This window comes from Pseudopodoces humilis, chromosome 19 (genome assembly GCF_049639895.1).
Source record: "Pseudopodoces humilis isolate 2021_Gansu_Grassland_sample_001 chromosome 19, ASM4963989v1, whole genome shotgun sequence".
Taxonomy (NCBI): Eukaryota; Metazoa; Chordata; class Aves; order Passeriformes; family Paridae; genus Pseudopodoces; species Pseudopodoces humilis.
The window spans coordinates 6790752-6810890 of NC_142218.1; the positions used below are offsets into that span (position 1 = coordinate 6790752).

At 44.8% G+C, this 20139-nt stretch overlaps 2 protein-coding genes across 2 annotated transcripts; one reads left to right on the forward strand and one right to left on the reverse strand.

The window, feature by feature from the left end:
* Positions 1 to 95: 95 nt before the first annotated feature.
* ZNFX1 (zinc finger NFX1-type containing 1) lies at positions 96 to 13319 on the reverse strand. The gene is made up of 13 exons (XM_014254227.2): positions 12954 to 13319; positions 10253 to 12253; positions 9338 to 9469; positions 8772 to 8917; positions 8426 to 8569; positions 7859 to 7976; positions 7388 to 7614; positions 7107 to 7246; positions 6637 to 6791; positions 5997 to 6142; positions 5534 to 5644; positions 4728 to 4823; positions 96 to 2587 (listed from the first exon to the last, which is right to left on the reverse strand). Exons 1-13 carry the CDS (start codon positions 13006 to 13008, stop codon positions 158 to 160), a joined length of 5901 nt encoding a protein of 1966 aa, XP_014109702.2. The 5' UTR covers positions 13009 to 13319; the 3' UTR covers positions 96 to 157.
* A 125-nt stretch (positions 13320 to 13444) lies between these two features.
* On the forward strand, positions 13445 to 19852 carry DDX27 (DEAD-box helicase 27). The gene is made up of 21 exons (XM_014254090.2): positions 13445 to 13583; positions 13667 to 13801; positions 13904 to 13963; positions 14244 to 14397; positions 14767 to 14813; positions 14960 to 15046; positions 15843 to 15948; positions 16036 to 16209; positions 16508 to 16658; positions 16822 to 16921; positions 17032 to 17173; positions 17246 to 17399; positions 17514 to 17595; positions 17672 to 17849; positions 17989 to 18095; positions 18237 to 18342; positions 18444 to 18538; positions 18639 to 18765; positions 19005 to 19089; positions 19278 to 19352; positions 19642 to 19852. Exons 1-21 carry the CDS (start codon positions 13488 to 13490, stop codon positions 19655 to 19657), a joined length of 2277 nt encoding a protein of 758 aa, XP_014109565.1. The 5' UTR covers positions 13445 to 13487; the 3' UTR covers positions 19658 to 19852.
* The last annotated feature ends 287 nt before the right edge of the window (positions 19853 to 20139 follow it).

Below are 20139 nucleotides of genomic sequence, written 5' to 3' on the forward strand. Positions count from 1 at the left end.
ACCGCCCCGCCCCACAGGGACAGCCCAGCCCCACAGAGACAGCACAGCCCAGTTCGCGCGATACACACAAATTTATTGATGATCAAGCAAACGGGGAAAGCAGTGGGGCTGTGCCCCTGGTTGCGCGTCTGTGATAAGAAGCAAGGCTCGCATCCCACTACATTAGCCGGCGGAGGTCCTCGAAGTTGAGCATGTTGTTGGCTACATCGGACCAGGCCGCATGGGTTGCCCCGTCCATCTCCGGGGCCAGGCTGTTGCTGCTCTCCAGAGTGTGGTTCGTGCCGCCAATGACTTCATGGCATTCAGGGCACATACTCTTCTGCATTGCCCCTCCACACTCCCCAATTACATAGATATGTCCATTTTTGCACTTGAACCAGTGGCCACGGGGACAGCCAATAGCGCTGACAATCTGCACCCGCTCAGCTTCAGAAATCCCTAGCCCTGACATGGGCAAGCCAGCACTGATCTTCTTCAGGTGAGCCTTCACTGCATCCTCATCCTCCTCTGTGAATTTCGTTGTCCCTTCCAGGATCTCACGTGCACTCTTAATCTCTGCTGCAATGTCTGTGGGTATCATCCTATTCGCTTTGCACCTTGCCAAGAGGCTCAGCAAGTAAGTCAGTCTCTGGATCTCAGACTGCAGGTCACTGAGCTCCTGTCCTGTAAAACTGGTGCGCCTCTTACACAACCACAGCTGGACTTCATCCAGCCTCTTTCTCAGCCCCTTCCTTTCATTCTCATCAATTTTGTTCAGAGAACTAGTCAAGTCTGCTACACGTTTGTAGAAATTAAGCAGGTTCTCAATTAGTCCAATACTCTTTGTGGAGTGAGCAGAAGCTTCTAGTTTATGTACCAGCCAGCCACAATTTATATCATATAGATAAAACTTCAGAACAATATTCTGCTTCAGTGCAGCCCGCAGCCTCTGTCTTTTAGACTCAATTTCCTGTGCTGGGCCTTGGATTTTCTGTTTCACCCGTTCTATCTCCTCCACCTGCCTTTTCACACTGGTGCCATATCTCAGGTTCTTTCTGATCGGTGTCTGACACAAAGGGCATACCTTCAGCTTGACAACATCGTCATCTTCATCCATATAGTGGTCAAGGCCTTGCGACTCAAAGACATGGCCACAGTCTTCAAGCTGTACAAATCGAGCATCTGGGTCATCCTCAAAGCCAAAAAAGATCTGAGTGAGTTCCTCATGGTCACAAACAAGGCACTTCTTTGGGCAGGGCTCTCCACACAATCCTACACAGGGATGACCACAGGGCAGCATCTTAGCACAGGGAACATTGCAGCGAGGCCTGTTGCACGGCTCAGAGCAAAGGCTGGTACACTGGTAGTGTTGGCACTGCCACTCACACGGCTCAGCACAAGGAACACAGCTCTCCCAACATTTCTTTCTGCACTTACTGTGAATACAGTAGTTCTGACATTCCTTTTGGCAAGGAGGACATTCTGTAGTACAAGGCTCTTGACACTTGTGGGAGCAGATCAAGACACGCCTGCATGGGCTGTCACATGCCTTATGAAATCTTCCTCCATAGCAAGTATGACAGGATCCTGAACATGCATGACCACATGCCAGTGTGACAGAACACTTAATCTCACATTTCACAGCCTCCTCATTTTCCATGCTAGTGATCCAGCAAAAAACTTTCTGCTTGTGGCCACATTTCAATGTAGCTGTAACCTCTTCAGGACATCGCACAGTGCATCGCTCCCCACAGGAATTCCTGCATGAGTGTCCACAGTTTAACTTCTTCTGGCAAGGTTCTAGGCACTTAAATTGCCACACTGGCATATGGCATGGCACCATCTGTGTGTGGCCACACTTAGAAATAGTTTTCTCTACCTTCACCATACATTTTCCACAGGGCTCATAACATGACTTTGGGCAGCGGTGCCCATCTGCACAAAGCACCTTTTGACAAGGCTTCAGGCACTGGTAGTCTTCGTGCTCCAGGTCATATGGGTGACATGCCCTTGCGCAAACATGTCCACAACTCAACCTAAACTCACAGGGACGAGTACAGCCTCCCTCCGGGACGCTGTTGAAGTCTTCACCTGTAGATACCTGTGTCTTGATTTCAGGGTGGTTTTGACAGTAAAGCTCCAATGACTTGCCAATGTGACCGTTCTTCCTAAGTGTTTGAATGATCTTATTCCAGAGAGGAACCTTGCCCAGCATTCTCATGTTTCCAATACAATAGAGCCCTTTCTTAGCTCTGGATAATGCCACACATATCCTATTAGGGATCTGCAAGAACCCAGGTCTCTCCTCTTCATTGCTCCGCACCAGTGACAGCAGAATAATATCATTCTCCTCTCCCTGGTACTTATCTACTACATGAACCTTCACACCTTCAAAGACCTTCACTGGCATGAGTTTATGCAGACAGAAGAGCTGTCCAGTGTAAGTAGTGAGAATGGTGATCTGAGAAGGTTCATAGCCCTGACACAAGAAGTATTTGCACAGTTCCACTACAAAGTGGGCCTCGTGTCGGTTCTGGTGACTTTTCCCTTCCTGAATCTCTTGTTCAGGAACTTCATGTTGCACAAAGAAGACATTAGTTGAGACACCCTGAAACAAGAGGAAGGATGTCAGAGAGAGAATTCTAGTTTCTGTCATCCCAGCCTGTTTCCATGTTCCTTATTATACACTGACAGGAAGACCTTTAAGGAGTTGACTATAGTATGCAGTTACTGTGTACTTAGGTCATTTCCTCTTAGATTTACAAAGGTTATTAATGGAATTCTCATTTCAGCTTATTGGTAATATTTCAGTATTCTAAAATTAAATCCGTTTCTGTGGGTGATTTTATTCCCTGTCTTTCCAGAGATGTCTCTAGAAAGACAGGGAATAAAATGTCTCTACTGTACATTTCCAGGCTCTACCAAAGAAAACATTAAGTGTTAGTAATATCTCAAAGCATATTCATGGTGTGAACCATGTCTTGTTCTGGCCATGTGGGAAAAATATACGAAGTTACCAATGCACTTGCCTAAACATGCCTCCCCTGTTGCTGCAATAAAAACAAAGCAACAAGGAAGATTTCTTCTTCATCAGAAAATACTGGGAATTCTAAGACTCCAGTAGTCACTTACCAGCTCATGGTGTGTAGAGTTGACTTCTCACCCGTTCAAAAACTCTATTTGCCTTGAGTTAGCAGGGGCTTTTACTGTTTTTACCTATTAACTGGAATTATTCTACCCATAAGAAATGATTTTTCTGACTGCCAAAACCCAGAGACTGATTTTAACAGGAAAGAAAAGTTTTTGTAGATCAAACACAGATCTCTGGTTTTCCAAGGTATCCATAGTGGTAAAGTGCCCAGTGGAGTAGAATTTAATTCAGTCATCACCTACATTGGTTATTGTACTAGCTGGGAAGATTCAATTTTGATGCCTTTTGGTACCTCAAGTTTGTTTTAAGGCCAGATGGAACCACAAGATTCTCTATAATAGATTCTTGTAGGAGAAATGGGGTAAAAAATTGTGGTCTCCTACGTTGTGTGTTTTAGGTGGTATTTTTCTTGTTTGTTGGGGTTTTGGTTGGCTGGATTTTGGAGGGGTTTATTTGGATTTCTAATTTATTTAACTAAATCATCTTCTACAAAGACTTGATCTGGATTTCAATATATCAGAAGAGGATCTGCCACTTTCCCAAATAGCTTATTCTAATAATTAAATCTTCACTATGAATTTTCTCTGGTCTGACTTCAGCATTCTGCTATAGTTTTCAGTATGCTTCCTTCATCCAGTTAAAGAACCTTTAACTAATTAGTACTGGTTTTTTTTTTATGAATACAGATTTACATAGTCTAAGCTATTGTAATGCTACTTCTGCAACTGTCTCGAATCTTTCTCCAAGGGTATTCAGTGGCTCATGTTTCAGATATCCAAGGGCATCAGTGTAAAAGTGTAAGCTTGGTTCAGACTTCTGGGAAAATAGTTCATTTGTGACAGAGAGCTGTGAACGAGTCTGCAGAAAAGTGCTATGCAAGATATGCAAGGGAAGATTACAGAGATATGATTATTAATAGTTCAAAGATGCAAAAAAAGCACCAACATAGAGATACATGAAGTCCTGGTTAGGGTGAGGAAATACAAATCAGAAAATAGAGAGTGAGTGTTAAGATGGAAATTCAGTACTATTAAGGAAGAAGGAAAGACTGACACTTCTGACCGATACCCAAGGTGAGCTTTCTAATAACTTACTAAATTCTGGCTATTTATTGTGTATGTTAGATAATAAGTGATTACTTTATACTTGTAAGCTGCATAGATTTTCTTTGCAGATGTTGTTTATTGGTAAAATACTCAAATAGAGAAAACAAGGAAAAAAAGTTACAGTAATCCTCTCGCCTATTTTATGTCGGAATTTCACACATTATGCTTTAAGTCTTTAAAATTTCTTCCTAGCTTTCAAACTCCTACAATTCATTTGTTCCCACTTCCATTTTTTACTGTTCTTTTAATGTCACTGGTATTGGATCTATTTCCACTGTCCACCACCAGTAATGCCAGAAGAAGTTACTTATTAACTAAGAATTACAAATTACTTACCTAATTCTATATTGCACAATCCCTTGAATCAGGTATAAATTTCAATAACTGAATTTTACCTAAGAGCTTGAAATCCTTGAACACTGTATTTTACAGAAACTCATTTAACCACTAACAGGGGACAAAAGCAACCACTTGGATTGCTGAAAACTCACTTTTATATTCTCATATTCCAGGACAGAGGGATGATTCTCCAGCTTCTGGTATATATGAGGGCTGATAAGTTGGGCAATTTCAGGGCGCATGCGATGCTGAAACACAAAACAGTTCTATCAGTCCTGAAGAAGGAGCAGCATAATTCCCTATCATTATTCTTTTGCTCCACTGTCCAGATGGTGACTGAATGCAAGACAAGGATGACTTTTCAATAAGAGACAAGAAGGGAGCACTTCCCAATCGCTCCTCTCCCTCACCCCATTGCCAATGCCACCAACAACTACAGGATGGTAGTAGCAGAGTATCTTCAAGAAAACCTCTTGGTAAGGCTGTCGTACAATAAAGTTGGTTTTAGTGCTAATCTAAGAACATTTATAGATAACAAAAGCCAGCACTTCACCCTAACTGCTAAATGAGCAGGTGCCTTTAATACAGGACTGTTGGTGGTAGAATTAACTCCCCTGGACAACAAGATAGATGATTATAGCAATTTAGCAGGAAGCAGCCTGAGAAGAATTGTGCTGTCTTACTCTGCAAAGTTCTGGAAGTTTCAGCTGCCACAATAAATTGTGTTCTTCACACAAAAACTTGAGAACCACAGTGCTGTGGACAATATCACTAAATAACTGAAAATATGCTGGAATTCTGTGTCAGTTTGACAGCTCCTACCACTTTTTTCAGAAGTCAGATAGTAAATTCTTTTATTTTAGGCTGCTCTTACAGTAGAAATATAAACTTAAGTGTATTACAAACTTAAAACAACCTAAATACAAATGCCATGAAGTTTTTTATAGCTCTTTCTTACTTGGTACTTTAGACAGACAAAGGGGAAATCCACTTTGATCAGACGTTCAAAGAGAGAGACTTCAAGGTTGAAGTTCTTGGCCAGGTCATATACATTTGCACTAGGCTGCAACTGAAAGAGAAGGGATAGGAGGTCCATGTTTTGGCACTTTTCCTTTGTGTAAGCATTTTCACTCTCATTTTCTGTGACTGCTCATCCACTCAAAGGCCAGATACTGGATTCTTGTGAAAGTGCCAAATATCGAAGCTAGATACAGTCACAATCAAAGCATATGTAAAATTGTATCAGTTAAACTAAAACACCAATCCCACCGGAGCTCTAGTCTGAAACTACAAGGAACAGGACCTCTGGTATCTGTGGAAGCTGGGGAGCAACAAGCCTTGGCAATTTTCTCACACAGTATTTGGTTAGGCAGTTCTTGTTCATTAACACAGCAGATAGGGATGTCAGTCATGAACATTACCTGCTGGTGATCTCCAATGAGGACGAGGTGCTGGCAGTCTTTACTCAGAGTAGTAATGGTGTGAGCCTCAAGCACCTCTGCTGCCTCCTCTACAATGACAATTCGCGGCTCTATGAACTGCAAGATCCGTTGGTATTTTGCAGCACCTGAGCAAGGACAGAAGATAAACCTTAGGATATAACTACATTCAAGCAGTAAGGCAAGACTTTTCACAGAGTGGAGTAGGCTCTGTCTCAGAAAAGACTGGGGTTCTTCTCAAGATTCCCCATTTCAACACTTAGCTTTTTGAATTTTAAAACAGCACCATACCAGGGACAGCTTCTATATGAAGAGTTATTAAGAAAGGCAGGTGGGGATTAGCTGTGCCTTACTAAGGCACAAATGGTGCAATTCCATTAGAAGAATGCTACTCGAGACAGGGGGAGTGCAAAAGGGCACAGAAGCTGCTCATGCCACTAATTAACAACTCTCACAACAGCCGTATTTGCAAAGAGAGTCAGAGATTAAAAAGGCTGCAGACTAATGCAGAGCCTGACCCAGGCTGTGAAGCAGCACATAATACTCACCTTTCTGCAAAAGGCTTCTTTTAAACATGACTGGAAGCAATACAATACTGGTTTGCTTCCTAACTGCTTCGTACCTGTAGTTGTCATCCCCACAATTCTGGCATTATTGAGAATGCAGAGATCTTCCTCCAGCCTCAGTTCTTCCAGTCTTTCTGCTGCTGCCTGATACTGCTGTTCATACCTCAGAATATCCTCTCGAATAAAACCCTGGTAAGTCTTCAGCCAAAGCCTGGGAAGAAAGCGCCATTATCACACACTGCAAGGAAAACAGGATGGTGATCCAACAGTTCTGAGTGGATTCAGTTCAAAACTTTCCCTGTGTCTTTTGGGAAACAGATTTTTACCATCTGTACCTAGTCCTGAACACATACAAATGCAGGGCATGACACTGCCTCCCATGCAGTACAAGGAAGGTAAGAACAAGCATGTTCAAACAAGGAGCTGAACAGGCACAGGCAGAAACATCATGGCTTGACACGGTTTGCAGACTGGAATGATCCTAGGAAACACCTGCCTGACAAGCCCTGCAAAATAGCTTTGTCACCTGTAAAGTCTCCAGCGGGAGCTCAGGTCAAGCTGCCACACATCCTGAATAGCATTGGCCTCTAACTCTGTCATTGTGTTCTGTTTAAGGAGCTCAACCTTCACCTTTTGCTTAATTTTTCTCCTCTGGCCAGGAGTTATCTAAAAAAAAAACAAAAACAAAAAATAAAAGCATCCCAATAAGCCCCAATAAGCAGTTACAGCACAAAGAGTCTTTTGTATTCTTTTGTATTAACACCCCCATGTTATTCTTTACATAGTCATGCTAATGCATGCAGTTACCTCCCACTGCGTGGTCTCTTCTTCCTGGTCCAGCTCCATAGCCAACATGGCACTGGGTATCGCCTGAAGATCTATGTTATCTTCCTCCTTTCTCCTCCTAGGGTTTCCTATCTTTTCATCCTCAATCACTCTCTCAGCTTCAATCAGGTCAGCCATCTCTGGGATCTCCAAAAGCTCCTCTTCTGCTTCATCTACCCCCTCCTCCTCCTCTCTTTCCTGCTGACCACCTGTGAGAGTCACCAGTCACATGAAGTAAGACACAGCCACTTTATCAGTGCAGCAGTCAGATCACTACATGGAAATTAGGGTTAATCTTCTTTCCACTCCCTCACAGTATCACACATCATTCTCTGCCTGTTAAGTAGCAATGTCTCTTTTCTGGCACACATACACTGCTTAGGTAAACACACTTGTAGAGGATGTGTTCGGGGTGGGTGTCTTTTGGTGTTTTGTTTTTTTGTTTTGTTTTACCTGGATTTTCAGCCCATATACTCTCTACAGCATTCTGAGTGAAGGCAGATACACCAAGTCCCAGCCACTCCAGAATCAATGAGTGTCGTGAACCAATGTTGTAAAGCTCAGTGTCCTCCTAATACAAGGAAAGTCAAGTCAGCCAGGCCTATTACACTTCAGAGTCTTAGGATAATGCCAAAGCAGCCCCTTACAGCAGTGGCAACTAGGACAAGTCCCTGCGAGACACCCTCCAGAGCTAGAAAGTCCAAGCAGCCCAAGATCTTCAGAAAAGACACCCTTCCTCCCCTTCAGTTTAAGAGGCTTTCCTTCGGGTATTTGCATTTTTATCCTGCTAAAGATCGCTTAGAATCTCTGCAGTTTAAAGGAGCAAAATTCAAAGTCCCTGCTTGCCCCGCCTGTCTAGACTACTATCATTTGGCACAGCTTGCTGTTCATACCCTTACTTTCCCAGCAATCAAATGATGCTAAAGAGATGCATACTGGGGGAGCCTCAGGCCCATTAGCAGAAAGGATGGTAAGCATGCACTGGGACTGCTTGACTCAGAAGAAAGGGACCTCTCTTACCATAGCCATTGTCAGGCTGGCCCAGTGCTGAGGTGCCATGTGCTGTTTCAAGTAGCGTGCATGCAGAACTCCGTGGGTCGTGCACTCCAACTGCTTTGCTCTTTCAAGGAGATCCTGCTCAGCCCCTCTCATCTCACTCATTACCTACTCATAACAAAGAGAAGGGATGCAGTGTCACGCTCACAGAAACAAAGTTCACTAACAGCAGGACAAAAAACTGACAGAAGAATTAAAAGACCAAATTCAGCGTAAAACAAGGTGAAAGGCCAGGTGTGGGAGAGGTTTATTATCTCTTCCAATGCACAGGCAACCCAGTCCCAGCATCTCCCAGGAGGTCTGCACATACCTTTTCATAGTCTGTGGAGAGGTAGTCTGGGAAGTCAAATGTGTAGGGAAGCTTCCTCAGCTCCTTCAAGGTGAATCTGTGCAAGGCTGCACTGCTACTCCTGCCCCCAATACGCACTATCTCATCTTTTTGAAATGAGAGTATTCCTGTGAATGAAAAGGGAACATTAGAACTAAAAGGCCAAGCTCAGTTTTCAGCAATAGGACAAGAAGTAGGAAAAACACCCTTTGACTGCACATTCTACAGTGGGTTGCTCTGAGTGAAGTTTTTTTACCTATATCAATGGGGCTAGAGTCATGAAAAATAATCAAACCAAAATGGAGGTTATCATGCCATACAATAAGCAGAGTAAGAGTTATAGTACGGTTTCTAATTACAGGTTTTAAAAAAAGGTTGACTATTGCTTGAAGTATTCAAGGCCAGGCTGGATAGAGCTTCGAGCAACCTGGTCTAGTGGAAGGTGCCCATGTCCATGGCAGGTGGGTTGGAACTAGATGATCTTTAAGGTCCTTCCAACTCAAACCATTCTATGATTCTACCTCCATCCTGCTTGCAGGTACTCTTACCTTCTAAGAATTGATCCAGTGCATGGTTAGTGTAGCAGACTATAAGGATGGGACGTTTCTGGTGTCTGTCTTGCCACACGACATCATTAGTCAAGAGAGCCTGAACAATCTTCAAACCCACATAAGTCTTCCCTGCAAGACAAGCCCAGAATCAGAAAAGGGTAACTCACCCTTCTTTGAGTGCATTGAAACATAGAAATCATCAAAAACAGATACAATTCTTTCTAGGGTGCAAATCTGCTCTGTACCAAGAAAACTGACCCCAGGGATAAATAGCATACAAAATGTAGACAAAGTAGAATGACACTTACTTTCTGGCCTTTAATTGAGCAAGGTCACGGTCTGCAAGAATGTTGTTTTTTGGATAATACCCCAGACCTGGACATAGGGTTTTCTCTCCCTCTGCATCCCCCAGCCCACTGGCATCATACATGACATTTGGCTGCACATGAAATATCCACACACTATTGCAACACAAGCACTGGTGCTTGTTAAATTCAGGTACCATTTAAAACAATTACAGTTCATCTTGGAATACTTTATTCACACAATGGTTCATGGCTGAATGCTCCCAAAGCTCTAACATGCCATGAAGACAAGTAGGAGAGTGCTGCACAGCAAGAGGGACCAACTTCTCAAAGGTGATTGAAAACTTCTTCACCCCAATATATAAGCACAGCCAACAGTGCAGTTGGTGTGTACTTACAAGTACATAGGCAAAGACCAGACGTGGGTATTTCAGGATATTAACTGTCTCCACAGCTCACACTAACTGGGCGACTCAAGCATTAATTAGCCACAGGACTAAAGCTTTGGAGACAGTACAGCTGGCTTTTTTCTGAAGTTAATCTCCCTAGATGCGGGAATCAATGAGAATTTCTTAAATTACACAGTCTTTAAGCAAATACTTCTCACCAGTGCCAGGAGGTCCTTGGATAATAGCCAGCTCCTTGGTGAGTGCAAGATTCAATGCCTGCATCTGAGACTCATCTAATTTCAAAGCTTCCATTGAAAGCCATTGATCGGGATCTAGAATGTGGACTCTTTTCAAGCTATCAGGGCACTCCTTTCCAAATGAAGTCTTCACCAAAGGTGCAAAGTTGTAGGCAGTATCCCCTGTCAGGTATGCTGGCTCCTTCACCTGTACATTACATTCCACAATGTACTTCTGGAATGGGATATCTTCTTCCCGCATTTTCTGCAACCCTTCTAACACATGCCGATAGGCCTCAAAGTAGGCAGCTGTCTCTACCATGAGGAAGGAGTCTGAGGGTTGAATGTCTGCCAGCAGGGGCCGGCTGGCTGCATCAAAACACAGCTCCACAAACCCATTGACAAGTTCTTCAGCATTACGATTAGAAACAGTGGCAAAAAGGAACGTTTCAAAGTGATCTTGGGACATGCAGACTAGGGATCCATATAGCAGTCGTTTAGAATTCTTCCACTGGACAAACCTCAGTGGTTTTGTGTCAAACTGAACCTTGTGAGCAATACCAGTTGAGGTACAACATGGAGCAATAATCCGTGCATCAAAGTAGATCCTGATATCATCAAATTTTTTCTTTCTCAAATTTCTGCCCTGGAGGTTCTGCAAAACCTCCACGATACCTTCCCTTAAAGGCCTTACAAAGTCTTCTCTCAAAAGTCGGAAGTGGGTGTCAAGATAAATACTGGTGCTTTCATATCTTCCAAAAACAAAATTGGGACGCAGAAAAGGTTTCTCATTACTATGTATCTCATCATATGTTGGATAAATGCTCATGATACGATAACTTTCTTCTTGACCATCTTGAGGCTTCATAAATGTACACTTATCAACCCTCAGTGTGCCTTCACGTCTCTTCTCCTGCAGATGCTTCATGAGCATCTGGACCTTACTGAGATTCTTCTCTGTCTCTTTTGTGATGTCCACACCAAAAGCTCTCAGGGCATCTATGGATGCTGTCAAGACTGTCAAGAGAATGGAAACTTTCTGCACAGAGCTGGCAGGGAAAGTACTTATCAGGTGCTCAAGAAGTAAAATGATGTTGCTGATATGCTTAGGGTACTCATGGTGTTCAGCAAGAACTGCTTCTGTTACCATGTCAGACACATACTGTGGCAGACAGATCTTGAGAAAGTTGGACTCCTTCACAACTCCAAGAATGTGTTGGACATTCCGTCTATCCATTTGGCAACTGCATACTTTTTGAAGCACCTGGCAAATGAGCTGAACGAAATTGCAGTTCATAGTTGTTCGGGAAAGAAGCTCCTTCAACCCTGAACTGGAAGCAAGTGTGATGACAACTTCTGAGGGGTCTTTCTCAAGGAGACTTTCAAGGAATTTATAGCCAATCCTTCTGGCTTGCCAAGGCTGCTCACTGTGGTGGCCACCACCTGGGGTGGCATTCTGGTAGAAATGAGGATTCTCCCTAGGTTGCCTCCTCCATGTGCTACCTTCATTTTCCCACCCACTCCTCAGCCCTCTCCCTCTAGTTCCTCCCTGAGCTTGTCCACCTTGATACCTCCTTCCCCTGCCTCCATTTTCTTGCTCATTCCAGGGTCCTCTGGTCCTCTCACGGGCTTGGCCAAGCTGACACGTTCCTCCTCTAAATGCATATTGCTCATGCCATGGTCCTCTGCCCCTCTCATGTGTTTGCCCACCTCGATACCTCATTCTCCATCCCTCATTCTCCTGTTTAGTCCAGAATCCTGTGGCTTCACTGTTGGCCTGTTCACCTTGAATCCTTGGTTTATTCTTATTTGATTCAGGAACCTTTGAAATCCAGCCACCAAACCTGTCTTTTCTTTGCTCAAGTAGAAGAGTATAATTACTGTCTTGGAGGTCTTCCCCTAACTGAGGTGCCTGGCATGGTACATTATTTGTTCTGTTTCTGCCTCTTCCTATAAAGCCAGTGTCCAAATGAAGTGCATGACCTCAAAAAAAAAGCAAAAGAAAGAGACACTCTTTAATTATAAATCAACCAAATTAACGTCTCCCAACAAAGATGAATGAGTATATTGACCTGACAGTCAGCATATATTGAGCATTTCACATCAAGTTAAAAAATTATTGTATTTGCACACAGACTTTTGAATCGGTTTCTCATCTGTACCCCTTTTTCTAACTGCTAAAGAGAGTGCCGTGCTTAGAGTTCACTTGAGCTACAAAGATACTAGAAAACAAAACCTCTTTCCATAGAACTGAAAGCAGAAGTAAGAAGGTGAAAGATTAAGTTTTCTGCACAGGACATTTCCTCTGGAGTTAGTCATCAGTGAAATAATACAGAGGACGTCACAGCTGCCTTGAACTGGCTGTACATAGCACACGAAAAACATGAAGCCTCTTGCCGAAGCCCAGGCTCTCAGAGTAGCAGGAAGCTCAGCCCTTAGAGCCCTTCTCAGACTCCCCACAGGACGCTGAGGAAAGAACTGACTGCTGGCAGGAACAAAAGCAAGAGGCTGCTGAAACATATCACCGCATCATGGCCCCAAACAGACTCCAAGGGCAAATAAAGAAGTGTTGAAACTCACCCTTGAGAGAAAATTTCGCTGTACACAAGCAGGGGAATAGCGGATCCCCTGTACGAGCGCCCCACCCAGCCCTCCTGCCCTGCATTCCCCGGGGCATCCTTACCTCTCGCTCCACCTCGGGGGTGTCGGGCGTGAGGCTCCTGCCGAGGACCCTCCATCGCCCGGCCCGGGACTGCCCCGGCTCTGTTCCAGCTCTCCGGGTTGAGGGCAGCGCTGGCGCTGGGGACCGCGGCGCTCCTGCGGCCGAACACGGGCGATGCTGCGCTGCGCTGTCCGCACAGCTCGGGAGCCGCCGCTTACTGTCCCGTACACCCACCAGCGCTTCCCCTCCCAATTCCCCGCAAAGTTTCATTTTCCAGTTCCCCGCTAGTCCCGCCCGGTGGGTAGAACGCCCGCCTCACGTCACCGGCGGGCAGCGCCCCCGAAACAGAGCTTCTCCTCCTGTCTCTGGCTCCCGCAGCAAGGGGAACCAAAGTGAAGGAGAGGGCGCACCAGCACCCAGCCCTGGCCCGGCCGCTTTCGGTTTCCTTTCCCGGCACTGCGGGGCGGAGGCAGCCGCAGCTCTGCCCACCCGCCCGGGCCCGGCCCCCGGCCCGGCCCAGCGCACGCGTGTCCCGCGGGGTTCCGGCTCAGAGCCATGGCCACGCTGGAGAGCCTGGGCCTGGTGGGCACCATCGCCGAGGGGGACGTGGTGCCCGTGGACTCCGAATCTGGCGACTCGGATGATGAGGAGGTGGGGCCGGGCGGGCGGGGAGCGGCGGGCAGGGCCGGTGCGGCGGGGCCGGGCGCGCTGCTCGCTCACCGGTGTTACTGCAGGAGCTGCGCCGGGCGCCGGGCCCCAGGCGGCGGGGACCCTCCCGCGGGGACTTCAGCGTCGATTTCGTGTTCGGGGAGGCGGAGGCCGGCGGGGAGGATGCCTGGACGGCAGCGCTGCGGCAGCTCCGCGCCAAGGTGAGGCCTGAGGCCGGCATAGAGCTGCGGTGCCAGAGGCCACAGCGCCCACTGCTCTCCTGGGCTCCTCCTACAGCTCTCCTGTTGTGGTTTTCTGCCTAGAAAGCAGCTACGACGCTGGATGAGAAGATTGAGAAAGTGAGACAGAAAAGGAAGCTCCAGGTCAGGGTCTTTCTCGTTTCTGAAAAGACTGGTATGTGTTTGTCCATTCCCTCAGCCACGGCGCTCTGGCTGCAGCTCATCGCTTCGGCTCGGTTTGCTGCCACATGTGAAGCGTTGCTGAATGGATGAGGTTGCAGAATTATTAGTGATTAAAGTTATGCAAAACCATGGATTTGTGAATGGGCTTATAATAACAACGACAGACTCACAAAGGATTGAAGTTTCTTTTTCATCCTTTCTTTTAAAACATTTTCAATTTTTTTTTGTTTTTTTCTTTTAGGAAAGGGAAGCTAAACAAGCAAAAGTGAAAGATGAGGATGCAGAGGCTGAAGATGATCAAACCAAAAAGAAGGAATGTGAGGATTGCAGTAGGGATGATGAAGATGTGGAGTCTGAGTATTCACTGGATGATGAAAGTATCTTCACAACAGCAGGTATCAGCCGTACACAGTGAGATGGACAAGAATCTGACACAGAGTTGGCTCACTGGAGAAAAGTCTGAAGTAAAGCCTTGCTGGGAGAGGGCAAGAACCTTTTCTATTTTATTTCCCTTCTGCAGCATTCCTTCTGATTTTAATCAAGCTTATTTTGAATGGTAGCCATAGTTGAACTCATCCCTGAACAAGGATATTTACTTGGCAATTTTACTCCATTACATGCCTCTACTTATTTCTGAGGCTTCTCCCTCAATATCTGAATTGAGAGCAAAAAGTATGAGATTACAAGGTTAAGACAGTCCACAACATCTTGTTATGGGTTTCCCTGTGTTTACTAATTCCTATCACGTTTCTCTTTCTCTGCAGATAAGGTCAAAGTGAAGGAAAAGAAGAGATCAAAAAAGGGAGAAGTTGTAAGTGTGAAAAACCAGTCAAATCTCTCCAGAATTTCTTACTGAGGAATTTTCTTTGGTTAATGAATCAATGACCAGCCCAGAGCCCTTTGATAGCATGTGTTGCTACATGTGTTGTTCCAGTTTTGTTGTTTTTCTGTTTCTAGGAAGCAGAGAGCTTTTTTGAAGATGCTTCTCAATATGATGATAAGTTGTCATTCCAGGACATGAATCTTTCACGACCTTTGCTAAAGGTATTTACCTTGTTGATTTATTACATGTTACTCTGAAGAATGTTGTACAGCCTCCCTGCCACCAATTAGAATCATCAAATTTCTAATTGTTTTGCAACCTCTCTGATAAGGAAATCATATAGCAGCTAGTGTGATAGTCCTTTAGGAGCTGTTATTATAGATTAATGGAAACTATTCTTTGATTGTGTCAATCAAAGATCGAATACGTTAACACCATCTTGAGCAAGACTTACCACAGTGTGGTTGGGAGGAACTTTGGAGGTCATCTTGTCCAACCCCTTCTCAAGCAGGGCCACCTAGAGTTGCTGCACAGGAATGTGTCCAGATGGCTTTGAGTATCTCCAGGGCTGGAGACTGCAACCTCTCTGGGCCCCTTGTGCTGGTGCTTGGTCACCCTTGAGGTGAAAAAGTGGTTCCTGGTGTTTAGAGGGAGCTAAACATGTAAATTGCCATGTTTTAGTTTGTGCCCATTGTGTCTGTCTTTGGGCACCACTGAACAGAGCCTGGCTCCATCCTCTTTCCACCCTCCCATCAGGTGTTTATTGGCATTGACAAGTTTCCCCCTGAACTTTCTCCAGGCAGAGCAGTCACAGCTCTTTCAGCCTTTCCCCACATGTGAGGTGTTCACAAGCCCTTTATAATCTTCATAGCCCGTTGCTTCTCTCCAGTATGCCTGTGTGTCTCTGGTCTCTCTCCAGTATGTCTGTGTCTTGTAGTGATGAGCCCAGCTCTGGGCACAGCACTCCTGGTGTGGCCTCACCAGAGACAGAGTTTAATTTCTCTCTCTCCTTTGTAGGCAATCACAGCTCTTGGCTTCAAGCAACCAACCCCGATTCAGAAGGCTTGTATCCCAGTGGGTCTTCTGGGAAAGGATATTTGTGCTTGTGCTGCTACTGGGACAGGTAGGGGGTTGAGCAGGGCGCTAGAAACAGAGAATTAGCTATTCACAATAATTGGTAACCCTTCTTAATTTATTTTTTTTTTTTCAGGTAAAACAGCTGCCTTCATCTTGCCTGTCCTCGAGCGCCTGATTTACAAACCTCGTCAGGCTCCAATAACACGTGTACTGGTTCTGGTGCCAACACGAGAACTGGGTATTCAGGTGCACTCTGTCACAAAACAGCTGGCACAGTTCAGCAGTGTCACAACTTGCCTGGCAGTAGGTGAGTGTTAAGTCATTTATGTGAGCTGTACTGCTCATTGTAGACCACTGCACGGAACTGGGAATTCTGTGTTGTGAAACTAGAGGCTGTATGGTTATTATGCTTCCAGTAGATACATTATAGTTTAAAATCCTGTTTTCCAATATTGTGCTGTACTTGTTTACCCATTTGTGAGAAAGAAAATATGGGGTCATTTCTGGTTTTGAATGTGGTTTTATCTGAGGTGCTTCTCGTTCCTCAGGCAATTTGCATCCCTGTATTCTGCTGCAGTCAGCATTGTGTATTCCCTCTCTTTCAGGTGGCCTGGATGTGAAGACTCAGGAAGCTGCTCTGCGCTCAGGGCCAGACATTCTTATTGCCACTCCTGGGCGACTGATTGATCATCTCCACAACTGCCCTTCTTTCCACCTGAGCAGTGTTGAGGTGCTGATTCTGGATGAAGCAGATAGGTAGGGTAAGCAGGACAGCAATGAAAAACATGGTAGTTTTCTGCTTTCCTTTCTCCAGGATATCAGGCTGTCCTATTGTTGTTTTGCCTATGTTTTGTTATGTAAAGTTTCTTGGCCAGGCCCAGGTGAAGCTGCCTTACCTTGCTGTTTTTCTCCTGTATAGGATGCTGGATGAATACTTTGAGGAACAGATGAAGGAGATAATCAGGTTGTGTTCCCACCACCGTCAGACAATGCTTTTCTCTGCCACAATGACTGAGGAGGTAAGACAAGCTGTTGAGAAACATAGTGAGGCAGGAATTTGAATGAGATTTTGTCAGGTCTTTTACCAGAAATCATGTGAACTTTTTTTTTTCTTAACCTCTTTTTGTAGGTGAAAGATTTGGCTTCCGTTTCCCTGAAGAATCCTGTCCGAATTTTTGTGAACAGCAACACAGATGTTGCTCCTTTCCTGCGTCAAGAATTTATCCGGATCAGACCCAACCGGGAGGGGGACCGGGAGGCTATTGTAACAGGTTAGTGATGAGCCAAGGCAAGCTGCAATCTGAGTGACTATGGAGCAGGCTGCTGAGAGGACTTTCTTTTAGCTCTGCTGACACGAACGTTCCAAGATCACGTGATGCTTTTCACCCAGACCAAGAAGCAAGCTCACCGCATGCACATCCTGCTGGGACTGATGGGCCTGCGGGTTGGGGAGCTGCATGGCAACCTCTCGCAAACACAGCGGCTGGAATCACTCAGGTATTAGCAGGCTTAGTTAGCAAGCCTAGGCTAAAAAGAAGGTCCAAGTTGGAAGTTTTAGGGTGGAAGGAAATGGCTACATTCATTGTTAATGCATTTTCTTTCTCTGCTCAGGCGCTTTAAGGATGAGCAGATTGATATTCTGGTAGCTACAGATGTGGCTGCACGTGGACTCGATATTGAAGGTGTTAAAACAGTGAGTATTTGAAATGCTGAGCTTCTTAATGAGGCCTTTTATGCTGTTTCCCTACCTGTAAATGTTTCTGTTACAGGTAATCAATTTTACCATGCCCAACACCATCAAACACTATGTCCACCGTGTGGGTCGGACAGCCAGGGCAGGCAAGGCTGGGCGTTCAGTTTCACTTGTGGGTGAGGACGAGCGCAAGATGCTGAAGGAGATTGTCAAGACAGCTAAAACAGCAGTGAAAGCCAGAATCCTCCCCCAGGGTATGTGGTATCTTTAATGAGGTGAAGAGCTGGAGAGAGTACACAGGAAATACTGTGGTGCGGAGGGACACTAAAGGAGGTGCTGAAAAAATGGACTTCACATGAGCTGCCTCTGATGTTCATATGGTATTGTTTTCAGATGTCATATTGAAATTTCGGGAGAAGATTGAGAGTCTAGAGAAAGATATCTATGCAGTTCTCTGCCTGGAGCGTGAGGAACGTGAGATGCAGCAGTCAGAGGCCCAGGTAAGCAACTTTTTTAGTATCTGGTGTGATATAGTCCATTATGAGGTTACACTAAGTGTACTTAACCTGCCTATTTTAGAAAGGGAAGAGAGGAGTATTTTTTAGCTACCATGAGCTCACATCTTGCCTGAATTATCACAGATCAACAAGGCAAAGAAACAGCTGGAGACAGGAAAAAAAGAGACTGGGAGTGAGAGTTTGGAGCGGAGCTGGTTCCAGACCCGTGAGGAGAGGAAGAAAGAGAAATGTGAGTCATGACGCTGTTGCCATGTTAAATTCTATAGCCACAGCTGGCCTCTGCTCTGGGCTTTAAGAGGTTCTTTATTCTGTTTTTCATTCTCTTTCCAGTGGCTAAAGCCCTACAGGAATTTGACCTAGCATTACGAGGGAAAAAGAAAAGGAAGAAATTTGTACGGGACACACAGAATAAAGCCCAAATGACAGTGAGTTCATTTGTAGACAAGTGGGACCCTGGGCAGACTATCATAGTTTTCCCTTAGCAAAGCTTGACATTACCAAAACTTGTATTTTAACACCTTTCAGCCAGAGGAAAGGTCACAGTTTGAGATCTTAAAATCTCAAATGTATGCTGAGCGGTTGGCAAAGAGGAATCGTCGAGCAAAGAGAGCCAGAGCCTTGCCAGAAGAGGAACCAGCAGCAGCACCAGCAGGTAGAAACTTTTGTTTTACAGATAACTTTCTTTATGTCACTTACTTTGCTAGAAATGACAAAATTAGTCCAGTTTGTATAGAGGGAGGCACTGATCTTTGAAGGAATGGCCACAAGTGCTGGCCCAGGGTCCATGTTTGCAGTCATTTGCCTCATGTTTAGGTTAATTGTTGTGTTCAAGAGTACTGTGATGATGCTGTGGCCTTCTGTTTATAACCAGTGTTCTGATTATTGTGTTAGGTCCCAAGAAGAAGAAGAAATTGTCTGTGTTTGATGAAGAGCTGACCAATACAAGCAGGAAGGCTCTGAAGCAGTACCGTGCTGGGTAAGGTCTTAGCAGGTCTACACTAGTGCAGACTGCAGTAGATGAGAATTTGTTTGCATCTCTGCTTCCTCAGGGATACTTTGAGGTTCTGAAATTGGGGCAGGGTTCTTCTGAGAAGTACCTGTCCTACTGATAGAATTCTGTACAGGACATGTCTGACCTCTCCTCCCTCCCCTCTCTCTCAAAAGCCCATCATTTGAAGATCGAAAACGCTTGGGTATTGCCCAGCGCAGGAAAGGAGGAAACTTCAAGTCCAAGTCCAGGTATAGATCCCTTTATTTTTTTTTTCAAGTTTTGCGGCTTTTTCCCTGCTTTCTTCTTCTTCCTCTTGTGATTCTTTAAAGGCCCTTGCTAAAAGGTGTGTTGGTTTTGCAGTACCCTCTTACTGCAGGTCTGATGCTGGGGGTAATCAAGGATAGTGCCTTTAATAACACATTCCTAGGCTTCTACTTGGGAGACCATTTAGCCTAGAACATGCTCAGTGCTGCTCCTCATCTGTCATTGAGAGATGGGTTGATGGAATAATATTATTTCAATTATCTTCTCTTTCAGGTATAAGAGAAAGTAAAGTAAGAACTGTTACCAAATGGGTAATTTCAGAGACACTGTACAGGCCCTTGATTTTATAGTACTGCAAGACAACCTCAGTAAAATTGAAGTTTTTCTTCAAGTTGTGGAATAGCTCTGGGATGTTTATTAAGTGGTTGAAGACTGTGAAAATATCTGTAGCAACCCATGAAATAAAGGATTATTTTTCTTTTAAGATGTTGACTCTGTTTTATGGGTAGCTAGAACAGCTGAGAGCTGGAATATGTTACATCTTTCTTGTTCATGTAAATAATCTGTAGGGCAAAAACTGAACAAAATTTTGATCATGTACTTCTCTGATCTAAAACAGCAGAGCTCAAAAAAAGATTCATGTGGCTTAGGACCCATTCCTATAATAGGAAAAGAAGTTTTTCAAACTACCTGTCACAAAGATAGTAAAAAATTAAAGAAACCATCTCCACTCTCACAATCTCTTTTTTTTTTTCCATCAGCCTTGCTAAA